This window comes from Thamnophis elegans, chromosome 2 (genome assembly GCF_009769535.1).
Source record: "Thamnophis elegans isolate rThaEle1 chromosome 2, rThaEle1.pri, whole genome shotgun sequence".
Lineage (NCBI taxonomy): Eukaryota > Metazoa > Chordata > Lepidosauria > Squamata > Colubridae > Thamnophis > Thamnophis elegans.
In genome coordinates, this window is record NC_045542.1 from 151,456,179 (window position 1) to 151,483,541 (window position 27,363).

At 43.6% G+C, this 27,363-nt stretch overlaps 1 protein-coding gene across 1 annotated transcript; it reads right to left on the reverse strand.

Annotated features, from left to right (window-relative positions):
* Positions 1–5,835: 5,835 nt before the first annotated feature.
* LOC116524062 (E3 ubiquitin-protein ligase TRIM7-like) lies at positions 5,836–26,739 on the reverse strand. Its single transcript, XM_032239162.1, has 5 exons — positions 26,599–26,739; positions 26,337–26,421; positions 11,652–11,738; positions 9,423–9,497; positions 5,836–6,886 (listed from the first exon to the last, which is right to left on the reverse strand). Exons 1-5 carry the CDS (start codon positions 26,737–26,739, stop codon positions 6,363–6,365), a joined length of 912 nt encoding a protein of 303 aa, XP_032095053.1. The 3' UTR covers positions 5,836–6,362.
* Positions 26,740–27,363: the final 624 nt, after the last annotated feature.

The window sequence follows — 27,363 nt, forward strand, 5'->3', positions numbered from 1 at the left end:
GTGGGCGTGACTTGGTAGACATGTCATGGCTTTGTGGGCATGGCAGGGGAAGGTTACTGCAACATCCCCATCCCCTCCCAAACAGCTGGGACTCAGCTGGGAGGCAGAGAATAGGTGGGGGCAGGGCCAGTCAAAGGTGGTATTTATCTGTTCTCCAAACTACTCAAAATTTCAGCTACCGGTTCTCCAGAACTGGTCAGAACCTGTTGAACATCACCTCTCTTGCTACTATGGCTCAAGACTGGGAGTCATGGGACTGCCTTTTCCAAAATGTTTCTGTTTATTCTATCTGAAAGGGAGCACTGGCTATAGGTCTCTATCAAAAGGTGCAAGAAAAGAAGCTCTATGTCAGGGTTCCAAATAGCATCCAAAAGTAAATCAGAGTCCGAGGCAAAGTATTCCTCAAAGTTCCAATTTATTAAGAGAGCCATGTTGGCACATTTGGGGAAACCAAAATCTGAAAGCTTCCCGGTTTTCCCACCCAGTTGAAAGTTCAAGATCTTGCCCCCACCCCAGTGGTGGGATTCAGCCAGTTCGCACCACTTCGGGAGAACGGGTTGTTAACTTTCTGAACAGTTCGGTGAACTGGTTGTTGGAAGAAATCATTAGGGCAGAGAACCGGTTGTTAAATTATTTGAATCCCACCACTGCCTCAACCCACAAGTCCATCACATGGTCCAATCTTCCACTGCTATGCTGGCAGTTCCACCCATCAGTTCCGGCCAGGTGCAGAGACAAAGGATGACCTTGGAAAGAATTTTGTTATGGCTACATATCATCCAACTGCATATAATCCCCCCTCCCATTTTCCCACAATAGAAAATGCATAGTAGAATAATAGAAAGTGTGGCAGGCCTGAGATCCAAAAGAAAAGGTGGCTTTAGACCTGACACTCTAATGGTGACTCTTCCATCACAATTCTCCTCCTCTGGGACAGTTTTTGTCCCCTGACACAAGGACAGCCTTTCTGGACTTCAAGAAAGAAGTAAAAACATAGCTGTGACAGAAGGACTTTGATTAACCACAACCAAGGGTACCAAATTCTATCAAATGAATTTAGCTGGTGGCTTTTACTATTTAATTTAACAGCCAATTAGACTGGAGTTCTTATTTTAATTATTATATTGTTTTTGTAGTGTATTTTATATGACAGCTGCTAAATAAAACAGCAGGCAAATCTCATAAATAAAGCACAGGCGGTCCTCAACTTAGGACTACATTTGGGACCAGACCCTAAAATGCTTTTTCAAGAGGCAACTGGACTTTCTTGTTGTTTTTTTCTTTTGAAGACATTTCACTTCTCATCCAAGAAGCTTCTTCAGCTCTGACAGGACAACCTTGTCCTGGATGACTGAGAATCTCTACAGATTTTTAGTTATACAATTTGGGATGAATGCCCGTTGAATGGTGCAGGAGTAGGAATGGATTTCCAGAGAACAAAACTGCAGGCTACAGGAACCATTTGCACTACTCAGGTGACTCTGAGGACACAGATCAACCTCCAAGGGCTTCAAGGACCCTCTAAATGGATGCAACTGACCAGCTGTCTGCAAGGAATATAAATCCTTCCATTCCCCTACCATCCTGTCAGAGCTGAAGAAGCTTCTTGGATGAGAAGTGAAATGTCTTCAAAGAAAAAACAAGAAAGTCCAGTTGCCTCCTGAAAAAAGCATCTTTGGGACAAAACCATGACCTAAATGACTGAGAATCTCTAGACGTTTGGTACCAGAATTTCTAAGCAAGGTGGTTGAGTGAGTTGAGCCCCGTTCTGCGATCTTTTTTTGTTATGGTTGATAAGTGAATTGTGTGGTCATTAAATGAGTTTGGATTCCTCCGCTGATTTTGTTCGTTGGAAGCCAGTTGGAAAGGTCACAAAGGGCAATCCTATGACCCCAGAACACTGCAACCATTGTAAGTACCGGTTGCCAGTTGCCAAGCACACAAATTTTGAACAGATGATCATGGGAATGCTACAATGGTCATGAGGACTGGTCACTTTTTCCAGTGCTGCTCAGAACTTCAAAAGTTCAATGAACAAATGGTTGTGAGTCGAGAATTACCTGTGCTAAACTTAAAACTTCAGGTTTGCAATTCCAGTAATAATTTATTCACACTAAGGAATATTAGCCATGTAAGCATTTATTCACACTGAAGAATATTAGCCATGATAGTTATGTGAAACTTGAAGGATTAAGGACGAACTGTTACAGCATCCCCATGGCTACCTGATCAATATTCAGATGTTTGGTAACTGGCTCATATTTATGATGGTTGCAATGTCCCGGAGTCATGTGATTACCTTTTCCCACCTTCTGACAAGGAAAATTAATGGGAAAGTCAGGTCCACTTGAAGGAAGTTAGCACCCACCCCTCTCCTAGGAAAATGAGATATGTTAGGAAATATTAAAAGGGCAGAATATTTCCCCTAAAAGGGAGGCAGACACTCAGCCCTCCCCCTTTGTCAATGGGCCCTCAAGGCCTGGGCCAGTCTATTCTACATAACATAGATGTACCTCCTTCTGGCAGAGCCATAATAGGAATCCCAAAGCCCTTTCATTACATCATCACCCTTCACAGGATTTGTATCAAAGTTATAATACAAACACAAATACAATAGCAGAGTTGGAAGGGACCTTGGAGGTCTTCTAGTCCAACCCCCTGCCTAGGCAGGAAACCCTACACCATTTCAGACAAATGGCTATACAACATCTTCTTAAAGACTTCCAGTGTTGGGGCATTCACAACTTCAGGAGGCAAGCTGTTCCACTGATTAATTGTTCTAACTGTCAGGAAATTTCTCCTCAGTTCTAAGTTGCTGCTCTCCTTGATTAGTTTCCACCCATTGCAGTGTCTTTCTTCCCACTTGGAACTGAATCCAGATGGATATTTCTTCCAACACATTCAACAACTGTGTTACTAACTTAACAACTGCAATGATTCACTTAACAATTGTGGAAAGGTAATAAAATGGAGGTAAAATTCACTAAATTGGCTGTCTCACTCTGCAACAGAAATGTCGGGCTCAGTTATGGTTGTAATTCAAGGACTACCTGTACTGCAATGGCTTGGTCCACAGCATAGGCTAAAACCAACCTTTCTTCATTTTTTCTGGTAGTGGGAATGAACTCCAAAAAGCAGTACGAGCAGGATAAATATTTACTGTAATTTAGTTTTAAAAATTACAGTTCAACAGAAATTTTTGGAGGCCCCTTGAGGAATTCCCCAACTCTTTCAGGGATTGTATGCAACTTCAAAAAGATAAATAAATCCATTGTGATTCTCAATATTTTCTGTTTACGATTGTTATTATTTTACTCCAGTACAAGGAAGTATGCCCTTTGTTGTAATTTCTGGAGTACACCAGCAGGAGACACAATTGAGCATCCATAGATTTCCCAGGCAGATCTGATTGGCGTCAAGGGGAACAAAATACCTGTCTTTCCAGAGATCCATCCCTATATTTCTTATAATTATGCCAACCTGATTGTGCAATTACATTCCCTGTATTAACAAACTATATTAACAAAAGTTGAGCAAGCATTGATCAGGTTTTTTAAGGCCTTTAAAAAATAATGATGATCCTCATTCTGTGCTTGTGAATTCTGTGCTCTCAAACTGACCTTTCCCCAGGGTGACTCGGGCTGCAGTAATTTCCTTTGACACCTGCAGCAATGACAATATAATGACCGAAATGAAGAACCTGGTGCTTAAGTCAATCCCTGGGGGTCCCAGCGGCTTGCAAAGTTGCCAAGGGCAGCTGATTGCTTTGTTCTTTTCCAACTTTCTTTCATTCTCCCTGAGAAAATTGAGACACTTATAATCATAATAATTAAGTGATTTTTGATTCTTCATATTCCCCCTTCTAAGGCACATAGAGTTTTTAATAAGCTGTGAGAGGTAGTGACACAAAGTGTAAGGGGAATATGGCTGAAATTAAAATAAATAATGGCAAGGGGCCAAGCATTTCACATTGCACAACGGATAAATTGCTTTGTTTTCCTTGCTACACAGATGGCGAGGTATCAGCAATTGGATGAAATACAATACACGCTTAAGCCTGCTTGTGAGCAGCTGCTTTGCAGGCTAATGTTAAGAAATGACTTATCAAATGAATTTATTGCATAGATTTCATTGGTGATTGCCACCTGCTTCAATGAAATGCAATGTCAGTTAGGCACACAAAACCGTATACAACTGAGACTTGGATTCAATGAATCTCATTTAAAGGACTTTGGATGCAGCAGACCAAATCATTTTTGCAACCTCTTGTAATATAGTAAGAGGCCTGCTGCATCCCAAGTAGTGAAGTGTTAATACCAATTTATAATGCCTTGGTAAGGCCACCTTTGGGATACTGCATCCAGTTTTGGTTGCCATGAGGTAAAAAGGATGTGGAGACTCTAGAAAGAGTGCAGAGAAGAGCAACAAAGATGATCAGGGGACTGGAGGCTAAAACATATGAAGAACGGTTGCAGGAACTGGGCATGCCTAGTTTGATGAAAAGAAGGACTAGGGGAGACATGATAGCAATGTTCCAATATCTCAGAGGTTGTCACAAAGAAGAGGGCGTCAAGTGAAAGCTACTGAAATCACTGGAATAAGAGAACATGGTCGAATTCACGAATCACCTAAGTCATGATATGGTTTATTTCATTTTGGCGTAGGTAAAATGTACTTCAAATACATATCTGCCCAACTTTAAGAAAGATCAGATGTGGCTCATAGCATTAGGAATCTTCAAACAACACTTAAGATTCAAAGATGGAATTCTATCTTGACTACACAAGGTTCTGAAAATTGAATAGTTGGCAATTCCTAGCCCTTTTTCTTTATGCAAACTTTAACCTTCTCACAAACTGTTACATAAACAAGTTGGTAGTGTAATACCCACTACTGCTATGATGCACGGATCTCATGGGAACATAAAATATTTATGCTCTACTGAAATCCTGAGCAATTCTGCCAAAATATTGTGAGATTTCAACCACCGTTTTTGCCACAACCAACCTGTGTGATTATCATGGACCATAGAGGGGCAGGGCCAGTGGTGGGATTCAATTTTTTTACTATTGGTTCTCTGGGCATGGCTTTGTGGGCGTGGCATGGCTTTATGGATGTGGTAGGGGAAGGATACTGCAAAATTCCCATTCCCTCCCCACCGCACTAACCTGCTTTACAGCTCCATTCTCCTGTTCAGGGCAACAAAAGAAGATCATCTGGGAGGCTGGGAGGCAGCGGGGGTGGGGCCAGCCTATTTGCTGGTTCTCCGAACTACTCAAAATTTCCACTACCGGTTCTCCGGAACCTGTCAGAGCTGGCTGAATACCACCTCTGGGTCTTTAATGCATGGGCCTGATGGGCACTTGCCCGTGGGCCTCAGGAGCATAGTGGCCCCATACTAATCTGTGTACGTTAACCCTTCAATGCACCTTGTATCATACAAATACAGCAACATATTTATTACATTTTTCTGCGATTTTTAATTAATACTAACATGCATTAATAGAAATTAACACTGATTTTCCCCCTCTAGATAATGAGATGAGCCCGCATATTATTCTGTGTTGGCTTGACATTCTTTTTTATTCGTATTTATTTATATATTTTTATTTCTGTGAGTAGTTGTCGTAGGGGCCCCAGTACACTGCTTTGCCCGAGGCCCACAATACAGTGGTGGGATTCAACTTTTTTTACTATTGGTTCTATGGGTGTAGCTTGGTGGGTGTGACTTGGCTTGTTGGGCATGACAGGGGAAGGATACTGCAAAATCTCCATTTCCTCCTGATCAGCTGGGACTCAGAAGGCAGAGAATAGATGGGGGTGAGGCCAGTCAGAGGTGGTATTTACCGGTTCTCCGAATTACTCAAAATTTCCACTACCGATTCTCCAGAACTGATAAGAACCTGTTGTATACCACCTCTGCCATAATGCTGTTAAGATGGTCCTGTAGCATGGAATACTGGGGAATACAATGGACCTCTGTTGGAAAGACTCATACTTTGAAATTACAAAAGCTTACTCCTATCTGGAGAGATATCTGCACCTCTTACTCTTATGGCTGCCCAGAATTAACTAGGTTGCAACTTTTTACACAGTCTAGGCTAGGCTTCCCCAAACGGGTGACATATCTACAATTCCTAAAATTTCCTAAAGGTATTAGGTAGGTGAAAGGAGGCTAGAGTGCAATGTAGGGGTGGTTGTGAAGTAAGCATTTCTGGAAGAGCCCTGATTGTGTTCACAATCCCAAGTAGTGCATCCTACAGGGCCACCTTCCAAATGTGTGAGACCACACAGCTCTCCCACCGTGCCCAGCCAGCAGAGTTGCTCGAGAAGGAGCTCCCTTTTCCATGAAGGGCTGGGCATTAGGGATGAAGGGTCAGCTCAGTTCCATCCCAAACCCGGAACCAGGGGTAGATTCTTTCTCCCGAGAAGGATGCGTTTGGGAAGAAGAACATGGTAGCCTTCGTTTCTACGTTGAAAAATTCCACCTGTTGATAGATGTAATCCACAAACACACGAATCCTCCGGGGCTTCTTTCCAAAAGTAAGTCTGGTGTGTTGTGGTTCAGTAAAAGCTATGTAATTTGTTGTCCCCTCATATGCTCCAATGGCCCAGATACCTTCTTTGGGGCTAAAAGCAGTCAATCCTTTTCTCTGCACTGACCCCCTGGCAACTCCCACAGCCCATTCCCCATTGTGTTTTATTTCTACCTCCCAACAGTGTTTTCCTGACTGAAACGCATTCTTGCCCAGAACCCACACCCGTGTGTTAAATCTTTTATCGCTATAGGGAACTGGTTGTTCTTCCTTTCCCCATGTCGCAGTTTTCTGATCCCTGGAAATGACAAGGCGGCGATGAGCAGTTTCTGGGTCAAAGGTCACGGAATCTACAAGAGAAAAGCAAAATGGCGAAACTTATTTGCAGTCCTTCGGTACTTTTTTCCTTTCAAAATCTGCATGATACAATCTCGGTTCTTCAGCTCTCTGTTCAGCAGACTCTGGAGGCTGCAGACAACATTTGGGCGGGCTCTCCAACTGCTTGGTGGCGCAGTGGTTAGAGTGCAGTACTGCAGGCTACTTCTGCTGACTGCCGGCTGCCTGCAATTTGGCAGTTCAAAACCCACCAAGCTCAAGTTTGGCTCAGCCTTCCAGCCTTCTGAGGTGGGTAAAATGAGGATTGTTGGGGGCAATATCCGAAGGACTGCAAATAAGTTTTGATTCTGTAAACTGCTTAGAGAGAGTTGTAAAGCACTGTAAACTGATATAGAAGTCAAAGTGCTATTGCTATTGCTCAAAAAGTTTATTGTTTTCAGAGCTGTTGAGCAAGTTAATTTTGAGGGGGGGAGGTGCATCATCTATTGATGTAAATTATATCAATTTCCACAAATGATGCAATTTCAAGCAGATAAATGCAATTTTAATTATAATCGACATTAGACATTCCTGGACACCCTTCCCCTACATGTTCAAGTGTCAGGTTTTATTGGCTTCTAAAAGAAAAGCTACAAATAGTGTTCATAAAAATAAATCCAAGATTTGAAAGTATTTGATGAAAATGATTTATATTTTGCTTCTTTAAGTGAGTTTATTAAAAAGCAAAACAGTCTCAATGAGTATTTGACAGAAAATGATGTTAGGAATGTTAAGCAAACAAAAATAACTGTTAAAATTCTAAGACTGTTTTATTGGATGTACAGATTAAATTATGATCTATGGTATTAGAAAGGTTTATTTCTTGTCCAGCTCTAATAATCCCAAGGAAATCATTGCATTTATGGGGACAAGGGCATGTCACAAATCCATTTATCATTCTTGGGATCATGATATCTCAGAGTTCACAGAACCTGCATGATGCCCTAATGTGAATGTTTGGATTGGCGTGCATTGTGTAAAATTAAAAATTAGGGTAGCTGAGTAAAATCATGTGTAATGTGTCGTTTTACTACAGTTTTTTACTACAGTATTGTAAAGGATAAGTTGCTGCAATTGTCTTTCCCAGGACATTCAGAGAGATCTTGACCAGTTCTGTATTAGCGGTGTCAAACTGGGTTTGACACCACATCAGGGTTGTGTTTGACTTTGGGAGGGACAGTGTGGGCATGGACAGGGTGGGCATGGCCAGCTCAACATTACTCATGTCAAGGCGCCTGTGGGCACCCTGAGCACTCAGCAGCGAAAAAAGGCTCCCGAGCTCCGTTTTCAGCTACGACTGCAACCCTCTGTCAGCGAAAACAGAGCTCATGATGGCCGCAATCCGCCCTTTTGAGCTCTGTTTTTGCTGGCAGAGGCACTTCAGGCCAGTCCTTTGTTGTTTCCAGGGCAGTCCCGCAGGTCAGATATAATTATTTGAGTATTTGAGTATTTATTAATACTTATAGGCCGCCCTTTTCCCTGAGGGGACTCAGGGCGGCTTAAATAAAATGAGGGGGGGGGTATACAGACAATAGACACAAACAATACATAAAAGTAAAATAGTAAGCAACATTCATTCATCATTCGGGTGGGGACAGTTATCTTTGTCCCCAGGCCTGACGGGCTAGCCAGGTCTTAAGGGCTGTGCGGAAGGTCTGGACGGTGGTGAGGGTACGAATCTCCACGGGGAGATCGTTCCAAAGGGTCGGAGCTACTACTGAAAAGGCTCTCCTCCGTTTAGTTGCCAGTCGGCACTGACTGGCAGATGGAACTCGGAGGAGGCCTAATCTATGTGATCTAATTGGTCGCAGGGAGGTAATTGGCAGGAGGCGGTCTCTCAAGTACGCAGACCCACTACCATGAAGGGCTTTATGAGTGACAAGTAGCACCTTGAAGCGCACCCGGAGATCAAAAGGTAGCCAGCGCAGCTCGCGGAGGATAGGTGTTATGTGGGTGAACCGAGGTGCACCCACAATCACTCGCGCGGCTGCGTTCTGGACTAGCTGAAGTCGCCGGATGCTCTTCAAGGGCAGCCCCATGTAGAGCACATTGCAGTATTCCAGCCTAGAGGTCACAAGGGCCCGAGTGACTGTTGTGAGGGCCTCCCGGTTCAGGTAGGGTCGCAACTGGCGCACCAGGCGAACCTGGGCAAATGCCCCCCTGGTCACAGCCGTCAGATGGTGGTCAAAAGTCAGCTGTGGATCCAGGAGGACTCCCAAGTTGCGAACCCTCTCTGAGGGGTATAAAATTTGACCCCCCAGCCTGAGCGATGGAACACTGATCGAATTATTGGGAGGAAAACACAACAGCCACTCGGTCTTCTCCGGGTTGAGTACAAGCTTGTTAGCCCTCATCCAGCATCCTATGGGACAGATTACGACCTTTGGGCCATGAGTGTGACCCCCTTGTTCTATAATATGAATAACTTAGATTGATTTGCTTTGGTTATCAGTATTGTAAATCCTGATTTCAGAAAATTAACTCCCCCCCAAATAAATAATTTAAAATTACCTGTTGCGCTACCTGGGATCAAATTGCATAAATTGGTTGAAGTCGATGGGTTCAAAACACTTTTTGTCTGAAATACTTTTTTAAAAAAGCTCAGGTTATACAATAGGAAATGATATACATGCAATTGTTATTTCGGTTCAGAAGTAGAGCATGAATCATTCCATTTGCATATAAAATGAAAATACAGAACAGAAGTTTGGTTTGCAAGATTACCAAAAATGCCCAATCATAAAAAAGGATTTTATAAATCTGAAATCGATGCCAATAAAGGTAATTGAAAAAGTAAAAAAAAAAAAAATCAATTGCAGCCCAGACTTGGTAGCTAATAAACAGAGGGGAATATTAGTAAGGAATGGTCAGATAAAGAAATCTAAATCCCAGGCATAAATGCAATTTGAGAAAACATCTCAGACAGGAAGGACCCTTCCTATTTCTTATGAAAATAAAGGGAGAAAAGGGAGAAAGCACATTCAGTTTTGCGGGGTTCTGTTACTGTAACCATATAATAAAAGTAATGTTAGGATTCCAAATTTTCAGTTTTCGGTTCTGCTCTACCTTAAAGGACCAATGATTGGTTTCCCCCAAACCTTCAAGGAAATACAATGTTCCTGGCTATAGGAACTTAATGAAAAGATATGAGCAGGGAAAGTGATAGCTACCTAGTGGGAATCCGCCAGTGGTATCAGAAGGGAAGGGGGAGGGGGAGAGATAGTAATAAAAACAATGTTAGTGGTATCTCCGGTGGGAGAGAGAAAGTAGTGCAGCGGAATGTACAGCTAGAGAGAAAGAATGTTGCTATTAGAAGTTTCAGTTTTCAGTTTCAGTTTCAGTTTCACTTTATTTGTATGCCACCCTTTTCCCTGGGGGGACTCAGGGCGGCTCACAGTTCAAAGGGGGGGGGAGGACAAACAATTTACAACATAAAAGCACTACAGAAAAACACATGAATAGAGTTTCAGACACTGCTAGTAAAAACAAGTAGCTTTACTACTGATAATTGCTTCACAAGCAGTGATAGTAGATATTAGTCCAAACACACTTCAAAGAACAAACAATAGCTTACGGTCGCAGTTCACATTCCAGTCATCAAGTCATCAAGCATAGGACAAGCAGAGAGAGAGAGAGTGAGCTCTCCTGACTCCTTCTTATAATAAAGTTAATTATACTTGATAAGTACGTCCACTCATTTAAAACAACAACGACCATTTGTTATGGTATATAAATATATATTGCCTACCCAACACTAGGAGTATACTCCCAACAAACAACATTGTGCCATTACATTGTACGTAAATGCTGTCTACTTTGTACAGACAGTGTGTCATTAGCAGTGTGTGTAAAAGGGGTGGAGCTCAAGGCACAGTTATACAACAGTGCTTTTGTCGAAAACAGCAAGATCGTATGAGGAAAATGCCAACTGGTGGAATCAGTTTAACATCCAAAAATGCAACCAATGAAGCATCGTCGATGGTCAATCATTGATGGTCAAAGCTTCAACTATCGTCTTTTGAGAAACTAAAGGACTACGGCCATGATGGCAAACCTATGGCACACATGCCACAGGTGGCACATGGAGTCCTCTCTGCCGGCACGCGAGCTCAGCTCCATCACGCATGCGTGTGGCCCTCCTGCCATCCATCTGATTTTCAGGAGTCTGCTTTGCCTGTGGGAGACACACACGCATCTGTGTGTGGGGGGGTTGTGCATGCATGCGTGGGGGTCGGGGGACGGGGTCACACAATTATGCATGGGGGTGTGGGGGACCATGGGAGGCGGTGTTCCCCCCTCACCCTTTTTTTGGTTTCAGGAGGCTTCAGGGAGGCCTGCTAGGCCCAAAATGGGTGCTGGGGTGGTGGAGGTTACACGCATGTGTGGGGAAAGCAGAGAGGGGCCATGTGCATGTGCAGGGGGAGTGCAGGGGGGTCATGTGCATGCATGGGGGCAGGGTGCATTACATTATGAGTGTGGGCATGTACGTGCAATTTCAGCATGGAAGGACAAAAGGGTTAGCCATCACTGGACTAAGGGATTGGATCGGAAACAGTTTTGGAGCTAATGAGGCCCACATGAGGTTTCCCCAGATTTTATTCCCACAATGCCAACTCTGGGAAGTGGATTTGGTGGAAAGAGAGGGGCTGGGCTCTAGGGCTTAGTCGAGATTTGAACTTTTATCTCCCCAGTTGAAATCCACCTCCGTAACTCATTCCCCTCCTGACCTCAGATACTTACCTATCAGAAGAACAATTAGGGCCACATTCAAAGCAATGCTAACTCCCAGTATGATCCAGAGTGTGATTTGGCAGCATTTCGAAGGACCTGTGAAATTAAGCTTTCGTTATGGACTTTCCGCCAAAGATTTGCAAGGTTACAAAGAATGAAAAACAGTCATAAAATCTCCCATTCACCATGTTCTCACCGTGTTCTAACCCATGGCATGCTTAAACATGATTTGTTGAATAAATGTTAGGATTGGTTGGGTGTTATCTATCACAGCAGGGTATAAACCATGATTTGTAAGCCCCAACAGCTGGCCTTATGCTAAGCTAGGGATGGCAAACTTTTTTGTAAAGGCATGCCAAAATTGTCCGCACACGCACTACTGCATGTGTGTGTTCGCCCACACCCACAATTCAATATGCTCCACCCACCTGCACAAGCGTGTGACCCCCCACCCTGCACATGCAAGTACAACTTCCCCTTGCCCTTGCAGAGGGGGGGGGTTACCCTCCTCAGGCTCTGGAGGCTTTCCTGGGGAGGATGAAAATGGCATCCCTCGGGCCCTTTGAGGCCCTCCAGAAGCTGGAAATGGATCATTTCTGAACTTTTGGTTGGCCCATTGGATCTGTTTTTCATCCTTCCCAGGCTCTGGGGGCTTTCCTGAGGCCTGGGGAGGGCAAGTTCTGTTGGGCCTGTTTTTCGCCCTCCCCAGGCTCCGGGGGCTGCTGCTGGGGGCTGAGGGAAGGCAAAACCCCCTCAGTTTTTGAAAAACAGCCCATTTTTCGCAAAAATAGGATGTGGGGGCGGGGCTTTGGGAAGCCAAAAATGGCTGTATTCGGTGTGTAAAACCACACTCTTTTTTTTGGGGGGGGGAGGTGCGTTTTATACTCTGAAAAATACAGTAGATAAATAGGTATCGCTTAGGTGGCAAGGTAACAACACTCCAGGATGTCATGCTGGTCACATAAGGTGACCAGACGTCCCGCTTTTGGCGGGACACACCCGCCTTCCAACGCATTTTCCCGCGACCCGCCCGCCTTTTTAAAAGGCACGCTTTTTTTGGCGCTCGCAGCTCCCGCCCATCAGCTGCTAGCTTGCTGGGCTGGCTTATCGTTCTGTTCTCTATCCTACCAGATGAGCCAGCCCAGCAAGCTAGCAGCTGATGGGCGGGAGCTGCGAGCGCCAAAAAAAGCATGCTTTTAGCCTTTTACCTACTACCTACAAATTTAAGCCAGCCCAGCCTCCCGCTCACTGATTGGATTGGCCTGGACTCCAGCCAATCAGTGAGCTGGCTGGGATGGGAAATTTTCAGCACGCTTGCGCGAGTTTCCATTTCCTTTCTACAAAAGACGAAAGAGGTTGCAGCTGCGCTGACTGGTGAGTAATCTAATTCTAATTGAATTTTCCGCTCGCCGCGGCAGGAGGAGAGGGTGGGGGCAGCTGCAGCCGCCCGCAGCAGAGAAGTTCCATGCCGTGCAGGGGCTCCCGCCGCCCGGCAGAAGCCCCTGAACCGCGTGCGGGCGGCTGCCCCCTCCTCCTCCCTGTCCTCCTGCGGCCGCGAGGAGTAGTCCGTTCGTGCAGAAATTGCCCGCCCTGGCTAAGTGAATTGGGATCGCCTGCGGCCGCGAGGAATACTCCGTTCGTGCAGGAGTCCTCGCGGCCGCAGGCGATCCCAATTGAATTCACTCTGTGCGGGCGGCAGGCGCTGCGCCCACGAGGAGCTGCCTCTTCGTGAATGGGATCGCCGCCTCCGAGAGCATGGGCGCAGCGGCTGCCGCCCGCACAGAACGTCGTGCGGGGGTCCCGCCGCCCGGCAGAAGCCCCGGGACCCAGTGCAAATTCGCTGCGCAAGGTGAAACGGCCGGCAGCAGCCTCGCTCTCCTGCTGCGGCTTCTGTTTCAATAGGGAAGAAAACTTCCTTTCGCTTCCTGGGCTTCTGCCGCCCGGCAGAAGCCCCGGGACCCAGTCAAATTCGGGAAGCGAAAGGAAGTTTTCTTCCCCACTGAAACAGAAGCCGCAGCAGGAGAGCGAGGCTGCTGCCGGCCGTTTCACCTTGCGCAGCGAATTTGACTGGGTCCCGGGGCTTCTGCCACCCGGCAGAAGCCCCGGGACCCAGTCAAATTCGCTGCGCAAGGTGAAACGGCTGGCAGCAGCCTCGCTCTCCTGCGGCCAGCGTCCGTTTCAGTCGCTTCCCTTGTCCGTCTTGATTGCTGGAAGCAGTAACAAACGGCGCGTCCGCTCCGCATCGCCCTGACAACCACCCCAGCCTCCGGCTACCGGGCCTCGCTGGAGTCAATTGCAAAGCTGCGTTCAGCGCTTTGAGGACCTGAGGCATCTTGGGAAATGTAGTTCCCTATCAGAAAGAATGGAGTAGCTGCGAATTTGTAACAACATAATATAACTTGGTGCTTCGCAGGTTACAAAAATCTCGTTTGATTTGCACACTGTTTTTTAAAAGTTAGATAAAGAAATTATGCTGTGAAAGTGACTAGATAGCCCCCCTCCCCTTCCTGTGTGTGAGAAAGGGAAGGAGAGGAAGGAAGGAGGGAGGGGGGAGGAAAAGAAGAAGGGAGGGGGGGAGAAGATGGAAGGAGAAAAGATGGATGGAAGGAGAAAGAATGGAAGGAGAAGGAGGAAGATGGAAGAAGAAAGGAAGAAAAAGAAGAAGGGAGGGAGAAGGAAGGAGGTAGGAAGAAAAGGGGAAGAGAGGGAAAGAGCAGAAAGACAAAGAGGATGAAGTTGATAGGCAAGAGGAAGGGGGAAGGAAGGGAAAAAAGAGGGAGAGAGGAAAGAAGAAAGGATGGAACTAGAAAGGAAAGAAGGGAAGGAGGGAGGAAAGGGGAAGACAGGGAAAGAGCAGAAAGACAGAGAAGGTGAAAGTAGATAAGCAGAAGGAAGGAAGAAGCAAGAAATAGGAAAGGAGGGAAGGAGAAAGGAACAAAAGCAAAGAGGAAGGGAGAAATGGAAAGAGCAGAAAGACAGAGAAGGTAGATAGGCAAAAGAAATGAAGCTGAAAGAATGGAAGGAGGAAGGAAGAGAAAAAAGGAAGAAGGGAGTGAGTGAGGAAAGGAGATGATGGAAGGAGAAAGGAAGGAAGAGAGGGAAAGAGCAGAAGATGGATATGTTGGCATGAAAGGGATCCGGGCACAATCTCACCTGTTCCAAGTAAAGTTGCCTTTTGCAATTGGCTACCGGTAATCCTCGACTTACGACCAGGATTGATCCCCCAATTTCTGTTGCTAAGGGAGACGTTTGTTAAATGATTTTTGCCTCATTTTGCGACCTTTTATTGCCACGTTAAGTGAATCATGGTGGTTGTTAAGTCAGGAACATGGCTGTTTAGTGACCAAAATTACAATGGCATTGAAAAAAGTGACTGATGACCATTTTTCACACTTAGCGACCATTTTCACACTTAGCGACCGTTGTGGCATCCTCATGGTTACGCGATCAAAATGTTGATGTTTGGCAACAGATTCGTATTTCTGATGATAGTTTGAAATGGTGACAGTATAAATTATTGCTGGTGTAATACTTAACAATGGTTTTTAAGGATTTCTTTTATTTATAGAATACCTTTTTTATTATTTTGGGGGGATTTTTACTTTTAAATTGTTTATAAAATGTATTTACTACAAGAAATGTTCCTTTTTGCAAATGTGATCTTTGCAAATATTTGTGATGCAATATGTTCAGACCAGGTTTATGTGTCTCAAAGTGGCTGCTATTCTATGGGCAGGCCAGGTTGGTGCAAGGCAGCTTTGCCAGATTTGGTGTGTTTCACCCTCACTGAATTTTATATCGTATAAAGAATGGAAGGAGGAAGGAAGAGAAAAAAGGAGGAAGGGAGTGAGTGAGGAAAGAAGAGGATGGAAGGAGGGAGGAAGGAAGGAAGAGAGGGAAAGAGCAGAAGACAGATAAGGTGAAGGTAGATAAGCAAGAGGAATGAAGGAAGAAGTGAGGAGTCTCGAGGAGGGGGAAAACATTTAGTGACCAAAGTTACAATGGCATTGAAAAAAGTGACTGATGACCATTTTTCACACTTAGCGACCGTTGCGACCATTTTTCACACTTAGCGACCGTTGCAGCATCCTCATGGTCACGTGATCAAAATTTTGTTTGGCAACAGATTCGTATTTATTCTGGTTTCAGTGTCCTGGGGTGACCTTTTGACAAAAAAAGTTTTTTTAATCAAGCCCCCCCCCCCGCCCCCCCCGGTCAAGGGTGTCCCTCTTTTCCAATCTGAAAATCTGGTCACCTTATGGTCACATGACTGTGGAAATGTCTTCAGACTGTGCTTGCTCAATGGCCTTGAAATGGAGATGAGCACCACCTCCTATAGTCAGAAATGACTAGCGGAGTAAAATCCGCAGGGACTTCTTTACCCTTTTTTAACCTGTTCATTTCAATGAGAAAATGTCTCTTTTTGCCATTTCAAAGGTGATAAGAATTTCAGTGAAATTCTGATATGTTCAGTGAATGTTTTATTGTGGTTATTTAGTTATGATGAAGTGGCCAAAGGTTGGGGGGGGGGGGGGTTCTGAATATTCAGTCTTCCCTGGTACCATCACCTCTCTAAGTATTTTCTGCAGCTTCCCTGCCTTCCATTCAATCCCCAAGGAAGCCATCAGGTAGTAATCCTCCTATGGAAATCTAATTTACTGAACCTACTGTATTTTTCGGAGTATAAGATGCACTGGAGTATAAGATTTTGAAGAGGCAAATTTTAAAAAAATGTTTTTGTGCTCTGCAGACCTCCTAAAAATGACTCATTTTTCGTAAAAACAGGTCTTTTTTTTTTAAAGGGCATGAATAGCCTTTAGAAGGCTTGTAGACTGCTCCTGGGGGGTGCAGTAAACAGACTGTTTTTCATGAAAATGGGCCCATTTTGTCAAAAAGGGGCATGCATAGCCTTTAGGAGGCTTATAGAGTGCTCTTGAGGGCGGGGGGGGGGGGCAAAATTGAGCAAAGAAAGGGCCCGTTATTTGCTCATTTCTGCCCTCCCCAACCCATAGGAGCACCCTGAAAGCCTCCTAAAGGCAATGCATGGCCATGTTGGTGAAGCGGGCGAGGTTTCTGGAGGCAAAAAATGCAGTATTCTGTGTATAAGACGCACCCAGATTTTCAGCCTCTTTTTTGAGGGAAAAAGGTGTTCCCGATCCAATCTCTTATACTCCGAAAAATATGGTATGTACCATCCACTTATCATCTACCTATCAAACATTTACTTACTTACCAGCCATCTGTCTTTCTTTCTAAATGTTATTAAAAGTTTTAATAAATAACAGATTAACAGAGTTGGAAGGGACCTTATAGGTCATTTAGTCCAACCCACTGCTCAAGCAGGAGGCTCTACATCATTTCTGACAGATGGGAGTCCAGTCTCTTCTTGAAAGTCTCAAGTGATGAAGCCCCCACAACTTCTGAGTTGTTCCATTGGTTGATTGCTCTCACTGTCATAAAATTTCTCCTTGTTTCTAGGTTGAATCTCTCCTTGGTCAGTTTTCATCCATTACTCCTTGTCTGGCCTTTGGGTGCTTTGGAAAACAGATTGGCCCCCTCCTCTCTGTGGCAGCCCCTCAAATATTGGAAGACTGCTATCATGTCTCCCCTGTTTTACAAATAACATAAAAACTAGCACAAACTTTAATAAAGAGTAAGGAAGCGTTTTCAACTATGGAAATGTTTCTGATGGATGAAAAGCCAAAAGAAAACTACGAAGTACCGGTAATCCTCGACTTACAACAGTTCATTTAGTGACTGTTTGAAGTTAAAACCGCACTGAAATAAGTGACTAATGACCATTTTTCACACAACTATTGCAGCATCCCCATGGTCATTTGACCCACATTCACAAGCTTGGCCACTGACTCATATTCATGGTGGTTGCAGGGTACCAGGGTCACGTGATCACCTTTTGTGATCGTCTGACAAGCAAAGTGAATGGGGAAGCCAGAGTCACTTAACAACCATGTTACTAATTTAACAACTACAGCGACTCACACAACTATTGTGGCAAGCAAAGTCATAAAATTGGGGGGAAACTCACTTGTCTTGCTTAGCAACAGAAATTTTGGGCTCAATTGTGGTCATAAGTCAAGGGCTACCTGTAGTAGAAATGCTTTTTAACAGAGGGCAGTGCTGTCTAGGCGCAGTGTTTTTCAACCTTTTTTGTGCAAAGGCACACTTTTTTCATGAAAAAATCACGAGGCACACCACCATTAGAAAATGTTAAAAAAATTTAACTCTGTGCCTATATTCAATATAGGCGGGTGTTTTTCCCATGGCACACCTTACACTATGTCACGACACACTAGTGTGCCGCGGCACAGTGGTTGAAAAACACTGGTCTAGGGCCATCTCCAACAATAAACTAAATGGCTTAACAACAATCTCTTCCCCTCTCTCTCTTTCTCTGTCTCTTTTTCTTTCACTCTCTCTTTCTCTCTCCCCCCACTCTCTCTGACTCTCTCTCCCTCTGTCTCTCTGTCTCTCTCTCTCTCCGTCTCTCTGTCTCTCTGTTTCTGTCTTTCTCTCTCTTTCTCTCCCCCCTCTGTCTGTCTCTCTGTCTCTCCCCCGTCTCTTTCTCTCTCTCTCTCCCCCTCCCTCTCTCCCCCTCTCTTTCTCTCTCTCTGTCTCCCCCCTGTGTCTCTGTCTCTCTATTTCTACCTCTCTGTGTCTCTATCTGTTTCTGTCTCTCTCTCTGTCTCTGTCTCTGTGCATAGTAGAAATTCTTCATTCCCATATACACACGCACACACACACACACAAAATGTATGTATGTATGTATGTGTATGTAGATAGATAGTATATGTATGTATATTCGTATGTGTATGTATATACACATGTACAGTGTATGTATGTGTGTGTTTGTATACACACACAAACATATACATACTGTATGTATGTATGTATGTATGTGTGTGTGTATATATATGTGTGTGTGTGTGTATGTATGTATGTATGTATGTATGTATGTATGTATGTATGTATGTATATAAAGGAATAAATAAAAGAAAGTATTCATTTCTTTGAAAATTAGCTTTAAAAAGCAGAAACTTCTCCTATAAAGGAAGGAAACTGTGGAAGAACAGAAATTGATTACTCAACAAAGAAATTGTTTTGACAAAATCATTTCGGGTTTGGCAGACTTTCAAGTTTCTCTTAACATTGTGTAACTGGGTACATTTCTTCCTGGAAAGTTAGGCAAGAAGAGGATGCAGCTATGAAGATACTTTTCTCAATCCTTTGACATAGTTCTGAGTGTCTATTTTGGCGTTTTTTGTCAAAAAGACAAAGAGAGCACTGTGTCATTTCACCACAAACTCTGCAAATACAAGAGGCATACAACTTGTGCTCCAACAGTCCGACATTCTTTCATCAGATCCTGCCCTTTCCTGGCCACTCCTTTGCCTCCATCCAATTCCTCCTTGCCCACATAATTCACACTATACCCTTTCTGGTTTGCTGCTGCAACCTCTGGGCTATTTATTCAGAACAGAACAGAAAAAACAGCTGGAAGGGACCCTGGAGGCTTTCTAGTCCAACCCCCTGCTCAAGCAGGAGAACCTATGCCTTTCCAGACCAGTGGTTGTCCAGTCTCTTCTTAAAAACCTCTAGTGTTGAAGCACCCACAACTTCTGGAGGCAAGTCATTCTACTAATTAACCGTTCTCACTGTGAGAAAAATTATCCCTAGTTCTAGATTGTTTCTCTCCTTGTTTAGTTTCCTCTCATTGTTTCTTAGAATAGAATAGAATAGAATAGAATAAAATAAAATAAAATAACAGAGTTGGAAGGGACCTTTGAGGTCTTTTAGTCCAAGCCCCTGCTTAGGCGGGAAACCCTATACCACTTCAAACAAATGGTTATCCAACATATTAAAAATGTTGGACAATTCACAACTTCTGAAGGCAAATTGTTCCACTGATTAATTGTTCTAACTGTCAGGAAATTTCTCTTTATTTCTGGGTTGCTTCTCTCCTTGATTAGTTTCCATCCATTGTTTCTTCTCCTGCCCTCAGGTGCTTAGGAGAATAGCCTAACCCTCTCTTCTTTGTGGAAGCCCCTGAGATATGGGAACACTGCTATCATGTTACCTACCTCTAGTCCTTTTCATTAAAATAGACATAGATGTTAAAATAGACATTCATTGTTCATTTCAAGGGTTGCTACAAAGAAGAGGGAGTCAAACTATTTTCCAAGGCACTTGAGTGTAGAACAAGAAGCAATGGGTGGAAACTAATCAAGGAGAGAAGCAACTGGAAGTCTTTAAGAGGATGTTGGATAGCCATCTGTCTGAAATGGTATAGGGTTTCCTGCCTAGGCAGGGGGTTGGACTAGAAGACATCTAAGGTCACTTCCAACTCTGCTATTGTATTGCATTGTATTGTTCTAACTGTCAGGAAGATTCTCCTTAGTTTCCAAGTTCTTTCTCTCCTTGATTAGTTTCCACCCATTGCTTCTTGTCCTACCTTCAGGTATCTTGTCTTGCTTTTATTTTATTCACCTCTATTTATTTATTTTATTTTATTTACTTTATTTTATTCACCATTTTGAAAGTTTGCGTTTTTTTTAAAAAAAGGTTCCCACTCTTTCCACTCCTCGCTCCAATAAATTGTCGTAGTATTCTCTCTCATGAGCAAGGAGGACCGGAATATCAGCAAGAGCCAAATTTGCTTTGAACCTTGTAGTGAGGGATATTATAAAGAAGTTCAAAAATAACAATGGGGATTAACTAAAAACAGTAGAACAATATAACACAACCAAAATATACATAAAAAATTCCCCCGCCCATTTTGGGGAGGTAGCTTAAATGGAGACACAGAATAACATGCTGCAGCAGTATTTCTTAACGGAGGCAACTTTGAGGTGGTAAATTCTGGGAACTGTACTCTACATGTTTTAAAGTTGCCAACGTTGTGAAACACAGTGCTGTAGCAGTAAACTAAGTCATCGTTTACAAACCACAACGGCTGCCTTCCCAGAATATTCGCAGTTAATAAAACAATAAGCCACAATATTATGTGCTTTGTGGTTTGTTATGGTTATAACACACAATATATATAAACCCTAAAAATAGAAGGGTGATTATTCTGAGTACAGGGTAATTAAGGGACTGTACCTGCATTCTGTACTTCTGTACAGGTAGTGCTCAGTTTAACAACAGTTTGTTTAGTGACTGTTCAAAGACCCATGGTGGTGTAGTAGTTAGAATAGAATAGAAAAACAGAGTTGGAAGGGACCTTGGAGGTCTTCTTGGAACCCCCTGCTCAGGCAGGAAACCCTACACCACTTCAAACAAATGGTTGTCTAATCTCTTCTTAAAAACTTCCAGTGTTGGAGCATTTACCACTTCTGGAGGCAACTTATTCCACTGATAGTTTTAAGAAGATAGTTTCTTCTAAGTTCTAAGTTGCTTCTCTCCTTTATTACCTCTTTACTCCTTTATTACTTTCCACCCAATGCTTCTTGTCCTACAATCAGGTGTTTTGGAGAATAGCTTGACCAGCTGGCTGGCACATGTAGGCCTGTTTATTGGCCATTTTTGACCATTTTGGGGGCTGTTTTCAGGCTGTTTTTCAGGCCTTTTTTGGCCTGAAAATGGCCCTAAAAATGTCCTGTTGGAGTCCTGTGTTGGAGCTTTCACAACTACTAAAGACAAGCTGTTCCACTGGTTGATTGTTCTAACTGTCAGGAAATTTCTCCTCAGTTCTATAAGTTGCTTCTCTCCTTCATTAGTTTCCACCCATTGTTTCTTGTTCTACCCTCAGGTGCTTTGGAGAATAATTTGACTCTCTCTTTGTGGAAATCCCTGAAACATTGGAACACTGCTATAATGTCTCCCCTAGTTTTTCTTTTCATTAAACTAGACATACCCAGTTCCAGCAACCTTCATCATATGTTTTAGCCTCCAATCCCCTAACCATCTTTGTTGCTCTTCTTTGCATTCTTTCTAGAGTCCAAACATCTAGAACAGAATGCAGTACTGCAGGCTACTTCTGCAGTTTGGCAGTTCAAATCCCACCAGGCTCAAGGTTGACTCAGCCTTCCATCCTTCTGAGGTCAGTAAAATGAGGACCCCGATTGTTGGGGACAATAGGCTGACTCTGTAAAACCACTTAGACAGGGGTGTAAAAGCACTGTGAAGCGGTATATAATTCTAAGGTAAGGTGACCAGATTTTCAGATTGGAAAAGAGGGACGCCCTTGACCGGGGGGGGGGGGGGGCTTGATTAAAAAAAAAATTTTTTGTCAAAAGGTCACCCCAGGACACTGAAACCAGCATAAATACGAATCTGTTGCCAAACAAAATTTTGATCACGTGACCATGAGGATGCTGCAACGGTCGCTAAGTGTGAAAAATGGTCATCAGTCACTTTTTTCAATGCCATTGTAACTTTGGTCACTAAATGTTTTCCCCCTCCTCGAGACTCCTCACTTCTTCCTTCATTCCTCTTGCTTATCTACCTTCACCTTATCTGTCTTCTGCTCTTTCCCTCTCTTCCTTCCTTTCTCCTTCCATCCTCTCTTCTTTCCTCACTCACTCCCTTCCTCCTTTTTTCTCTTCCTTCCTCCTTCCATTCTTTCAGCTTCATTTCTTTTGCCTATCTACCTTCTCTGTCTTTCTGCTCTTTCCATTTCTTCGCTTCTGTTCCTTCCTCCTTCCCTCCTTTCCTATTTCTTCCTTCTTCCTTCCTTCTGCCTACCTACCTTCACCTTCTCTGTCTTTCTGCTCTTTCCCTGTCTTCCCCTTTCCTCCCTCCCTCCCTTCTTTCCTTTCTAGTTCCATCTTTTCTTCTTTCCTCTCTCCCTCTTTTTCTTTTTTCCTTCCTTCCTCCTTCCTCTTGCCTATCAACTTTTTTTATTTTTTTTGTTACATAGACGACACATACCCACAACAATAAAAACAAAAGAAAACAAAAAGAAAAAAACCCATCATCACATATAGCATGTCATTTGGTTAGAAGTGTTTTAACATTTATCATTCTTATACATTTATTATTTCATTTAATAGGTTATAATATACAGTTTGGGTTGCTTTGTTTACCATCCCTTCCTCCTGTTATAACACCACCTTATTTTCCCTTTCTTTTCTCCCTTCCTCCCTTCTCTACTTTCTTCCTTCCTGCTCTCCTTTCCCTTCCTTCTTCCCTTACCTTTCTCCTTACCTCTTTCTTCTTTCCATCTTCCTTTCATTCTCTCCTCCTTTCTCCCTTTCTCCCAACTCCCTTTCTGGGAGTTGAAGTCAACACACTTTCAAGTCTCCAAGGTGGAGAAAGACTGATCTGTCTAATTAATATAATTATTTCTCCCTCTCTTTTTCACTCTCTCTCCAGCGCACACACGCAAATGCATAGGGCAGCCCACCTCACACACAGGTAACTCCGGGTGGCTTACGGGAAGAGGACAGCCGACCACTCAACCATGCCGGGGGGGGGGGGGCAGGATTTCGCCAAGAAAAGTTAACTTTCCTGCGAAAGGGGCTGGCAGCCTCTCAGCTGTTCCTGGCCGGGGAGACCTCCCCCCACTTCCACTCCTGCGACCCTCCTCCCGCCTCCTCGGAGCTTCAAGCAAGCTAACTGGGAAGGCCGGGGAAGAAGAAAAAGCGGCGGCGCGGGGGCGTGGCGGAAGCCCGGCTGCCGTTTCTCTTGCTGAGGGCGGAAGGGGAGGAGGAGGAGGAGAAAGTTAAAGTGGCGGCCCGATCCCTTCAGCAGCCGAGGCTAATTCTCTGCACGAACGAGAGCGTGGGGGCAGCGGCAGCCGCCCGCACAGAACTTCCACGCGCTTCAGGGGCTTCTGCCAGGCGGCGGGAGCCCCGGAAGCGAGAGGAAGTTCTCTGCGGGCGGCTGCCACTGCCCCCACGCTCTCGGAGGCGGCGATCCCATTCACGAAGAGGCAGGAGGAGAGGTGGGGCCAGCGGCAGCCGCCCGCACAGAACTTCCACGCGCTTCAGGGGCTTCTGCCGGGCGGCGGGAGCCCCGGAAGCGAGAGGAAGTTCTGTGCGGGCGGCTGCCGCTGCCCCCACCCTCTCCTCCTGCCGCGGCGAGCGGAAAATTCTCTGATTAGAATTAGATTAGATTACTCACCAACAAGCGCAGCTGCAACCCCAAAAGACGAAAGGAAAATGGAGACTCGTGCAGGCGTCCTCAGGCTAAGGAGTCCAGCCAATCAGTGAGCTGGCTGGGATGGAAAATTTTCCATCCCAGCCAGCTCACTGATTGGCTGGAGTCCTGGCCAATTAAATCAGTGAGCGGCAGGCTGGGCTGGCTTAAATTTGTAGGTAGCAGATAGAACAGAACGATGAGCCAGCCCAGCAAGCTAGCAGCTGATGGGCGGGAGCTGCGAGCGCCAAAAAAAGTGTGCTTTTTTAAAAAGCGTGCGGGACGCGGGAAAATGCATTAAAAAGCGGGGGTGTCGCGCCAAAAGCGGGACGTCTGGTCACCTTATTCTAAGGGCTATTGATACAATGGCACTGAAAAAAGTGACTTATGACCGTTTTTCTCAGTTATGGCCTTTCCAACATCCCCATGATCATGTGATCAAAATTCAGATGCTTGGCAGCTGGTTCATATTTGTGACCATTGCTGTGTCACAAGTTCCTGTGATCCCCTTTTGCAACCTTCTGATAAGCAAAGTCAATGGGGGAAGCCAGATTCACTTAACAACTAACATCAACTGCAGTGATTCACTTAATTGGTCAGGCAAGAAAGGTCATACAATGGGACAAAACTCACTTGGTTGGTTTAGGACCTGGCTACCTGAGAGACCGCCTCCTGACATTTACCTCCCAGAGACCAATAAGATCACACAGATTAGGCCTCCTCCGGATTCCATCTGCCGGTCAATGTCGGCTGGCGACTCCCCGGGGGAGGGCCTCCTCTGTAGCTGCTCTGGCCCTATGGAACGATCTCCCCGTGGAGATCTGGACCCTTACTAATCTTCCGGCCTTCCGCAAAGCGATTAAGACCTGGCTGTTCCAGCAAGCCTGGGGCTGTTGATTTTTCCAGCCCCATTCTAATCTATATGAATGTTGTGTAATTTTAATGTCTGTTCTTTTTAATTTTTATATGTCCCCCCTCCCTGTTTTTATCTGTAAGCCGCCCTGAGTCTCTCGAGAGTGGGAAATTCTAATAAATCGAAAATCAAAAACTTAACAACAGAAATTTTGGACTCAATTGTGGTTGTAAGTTGAAGATAACCTGTACTTAGCACACTAAGAGATCATGTGGCTTCTTGTTGGCAGCCAAGGTAATTTGTAAACTATGGTTTGTGGGTTTAGTTTGTAAGGCGAAGATGTATTGCAAAGTATTTTTTGTCAGAAGGTAACATGTGGGAATCCCTAAACTAAATCTAGCATAGGAAGAGGTAACTGACTTTGAAAATGACTGCCTCTCATTTCACCCCCAAAAAAGCTTTAAATTGGAATGATTTTTGCAATTCTGCAAGTTCTGGAAAGATTTGAAATGACCTAATTTTATTTATTTATTTATTTTTTGAAAAGTTTTATTGTTTTAATTAAACAAAAACACAAAAAAAGAATCTTTCATTACATCTTGTAGAAAGCGTATCAATTGGTTACAAATATATTCCGTGCGTTTCTTACAATCCTTACATATACTTCATTCAAACTGAATTGTACATTTTAAATAAAAAAGATTATGTATTTTACTATCACTGTACCACAATTCTCATTTAATTACAATTATTTAAGCATGTTTTTATCTAAAATCATTTGTATTTAAAGACACAGCCACCTACTGGCATTCATTCGCAATTTCAATAAACCTCCAATAACATTACACCTTTATGACATATTCTAAAACAAAGTCAGTTAGTAAAATATTTAGGAATTTCCTGCCTCCCTTTTCCCCCCAACTCATAATTTAAAGCTTATATCCAATTTGCTTTTACTAGTACAATACACACACACACACACACACATCATTAAACATTATTTATCAACATTTCCTTGTTATTATTGTAGTTAACTAAAAATTATTTGCTATTTATATCACCTCTCCTCTCATTAGGCCCCCCCAAAATTATACCTTTATAGCAAGCTCTAAACAACAAATTATTAATAGAATTTATAGGGAAATGACCCAATTTTAAATCTACCTGAAAAGGTGAATGATATTCTATCAATAAAGTGAATACATCAGACTAAGCACATCTTCATATAATAACACTCACCCATGTTTTAAATTTCTGAATTCTAGAAAACTAAGAGCAGCGTAATCATTTCCTAGCCATTAACCTGGGATCCGATGACATATCAGACTATGGCTAAAATAAGATAAACATTAACAAACTACAATTATGGATTGTGATTAAGGCTTCACTCCATGGTAGTCTAATGTAAGCTTCAGACTATTTGATAAACTGATCCACAGCCCTACCATGTAACTCCAGTCACCAATCTGCTTCATTACATTGCTTGTATAATTTAGTGCTGCTTACAGAATTAGCATAAACTGAGCATCATGAATTTGCATTTTCATAATTTTATTCAAACTCTAATCCACCCTGTCCACATTCCAGAGTCATACTGTAATCACAACATACCCAGAAGGAAATTAAATAAATTGAAAAGGCTTCTGTAACTCTTCATCCCAAGTGAGCTCTCTTTATTAAGATCTATAACCAGCACTATCATTAAATAACAAGCTAAAGCCATCAGAAACATCAATCATTACCTTCCATCTTCTTGGATAAAGCGTCCATGTAGGTATGTCTGGAAGGTTCTACTACCATGTAACCCTCTGCATCTTCCATAGTAATCTAAGCAATGCACAGGAAGCAAGTCAAACAAATGAGATACTTCCTGAACGTTAAACTGAAACACTATTTTTTAGTTCCTCTTCAGTGGAACTGCCCCCAAATGAGTGGGTGCTTTTCCTTCCCTCCAAAAACCAAAGTTTCAATGCCATCTGGCAAAGAATTTTAAATTGGTCCTACCTTCTTCTTAACTGGTGAATGCCTCTCAGGATAAACCACAAACTCAGCAGGTGTGTAGAGAAAGAGGAAGTGAAGTCTCCAAGTCTGGACAGATTGGGAAACCGCCTTTAATTCAAAGGAAAGCAATTCAATGGCAATCATCTACTAGGACTGAGCCAAAAGATGGGGAGGGGGAAAGAGGAGATTCCCACCAGCATCTGCAGAGGCCACCAAAGCAATTTCATAGTGGGGAAAAAGTGTAGAGTTTCACCAAACACCTGCACTAAGAAAGGATATGGAGGGAGAGAAAAGTCCATCCTACAAGTACATAGAAAAAGAGCAAAAAGACCTTTTCAAATGCAAATGGACTTGTTTTGCTACAAGAGTTAAAGATCTGGGGAAATCAAGCTAAGAATACAGGAATACAAACATACAGTAGACTTAACAGGACAGATGGACATTCATAGATTGGATGAGGCAGAACTTGATGTAAATTCTAGCAATAGGACAATTGTAGATTAAGGCAGGCAGAAAGAAAATAAGTAGGAAATAGGCACAGCCTGTGTAGAGGTAGCAATATGATTAAAAGTAGAGTGTTATGCATACTTTAATTTTGTGTGATAAAACTACTTCAATGGAACAAAATTTAAGCTAAGTCTTTGTGTCTCTGCCTCGCACCAGCTTGAGAAAATCTTAGTATCTTCTACAGGTGGAATAGCTTTTTTGGACTTCTCAAGCCACTCCTAAAACATAGGACCAGCCAAGTTTGTCAGCAATGACATCTGA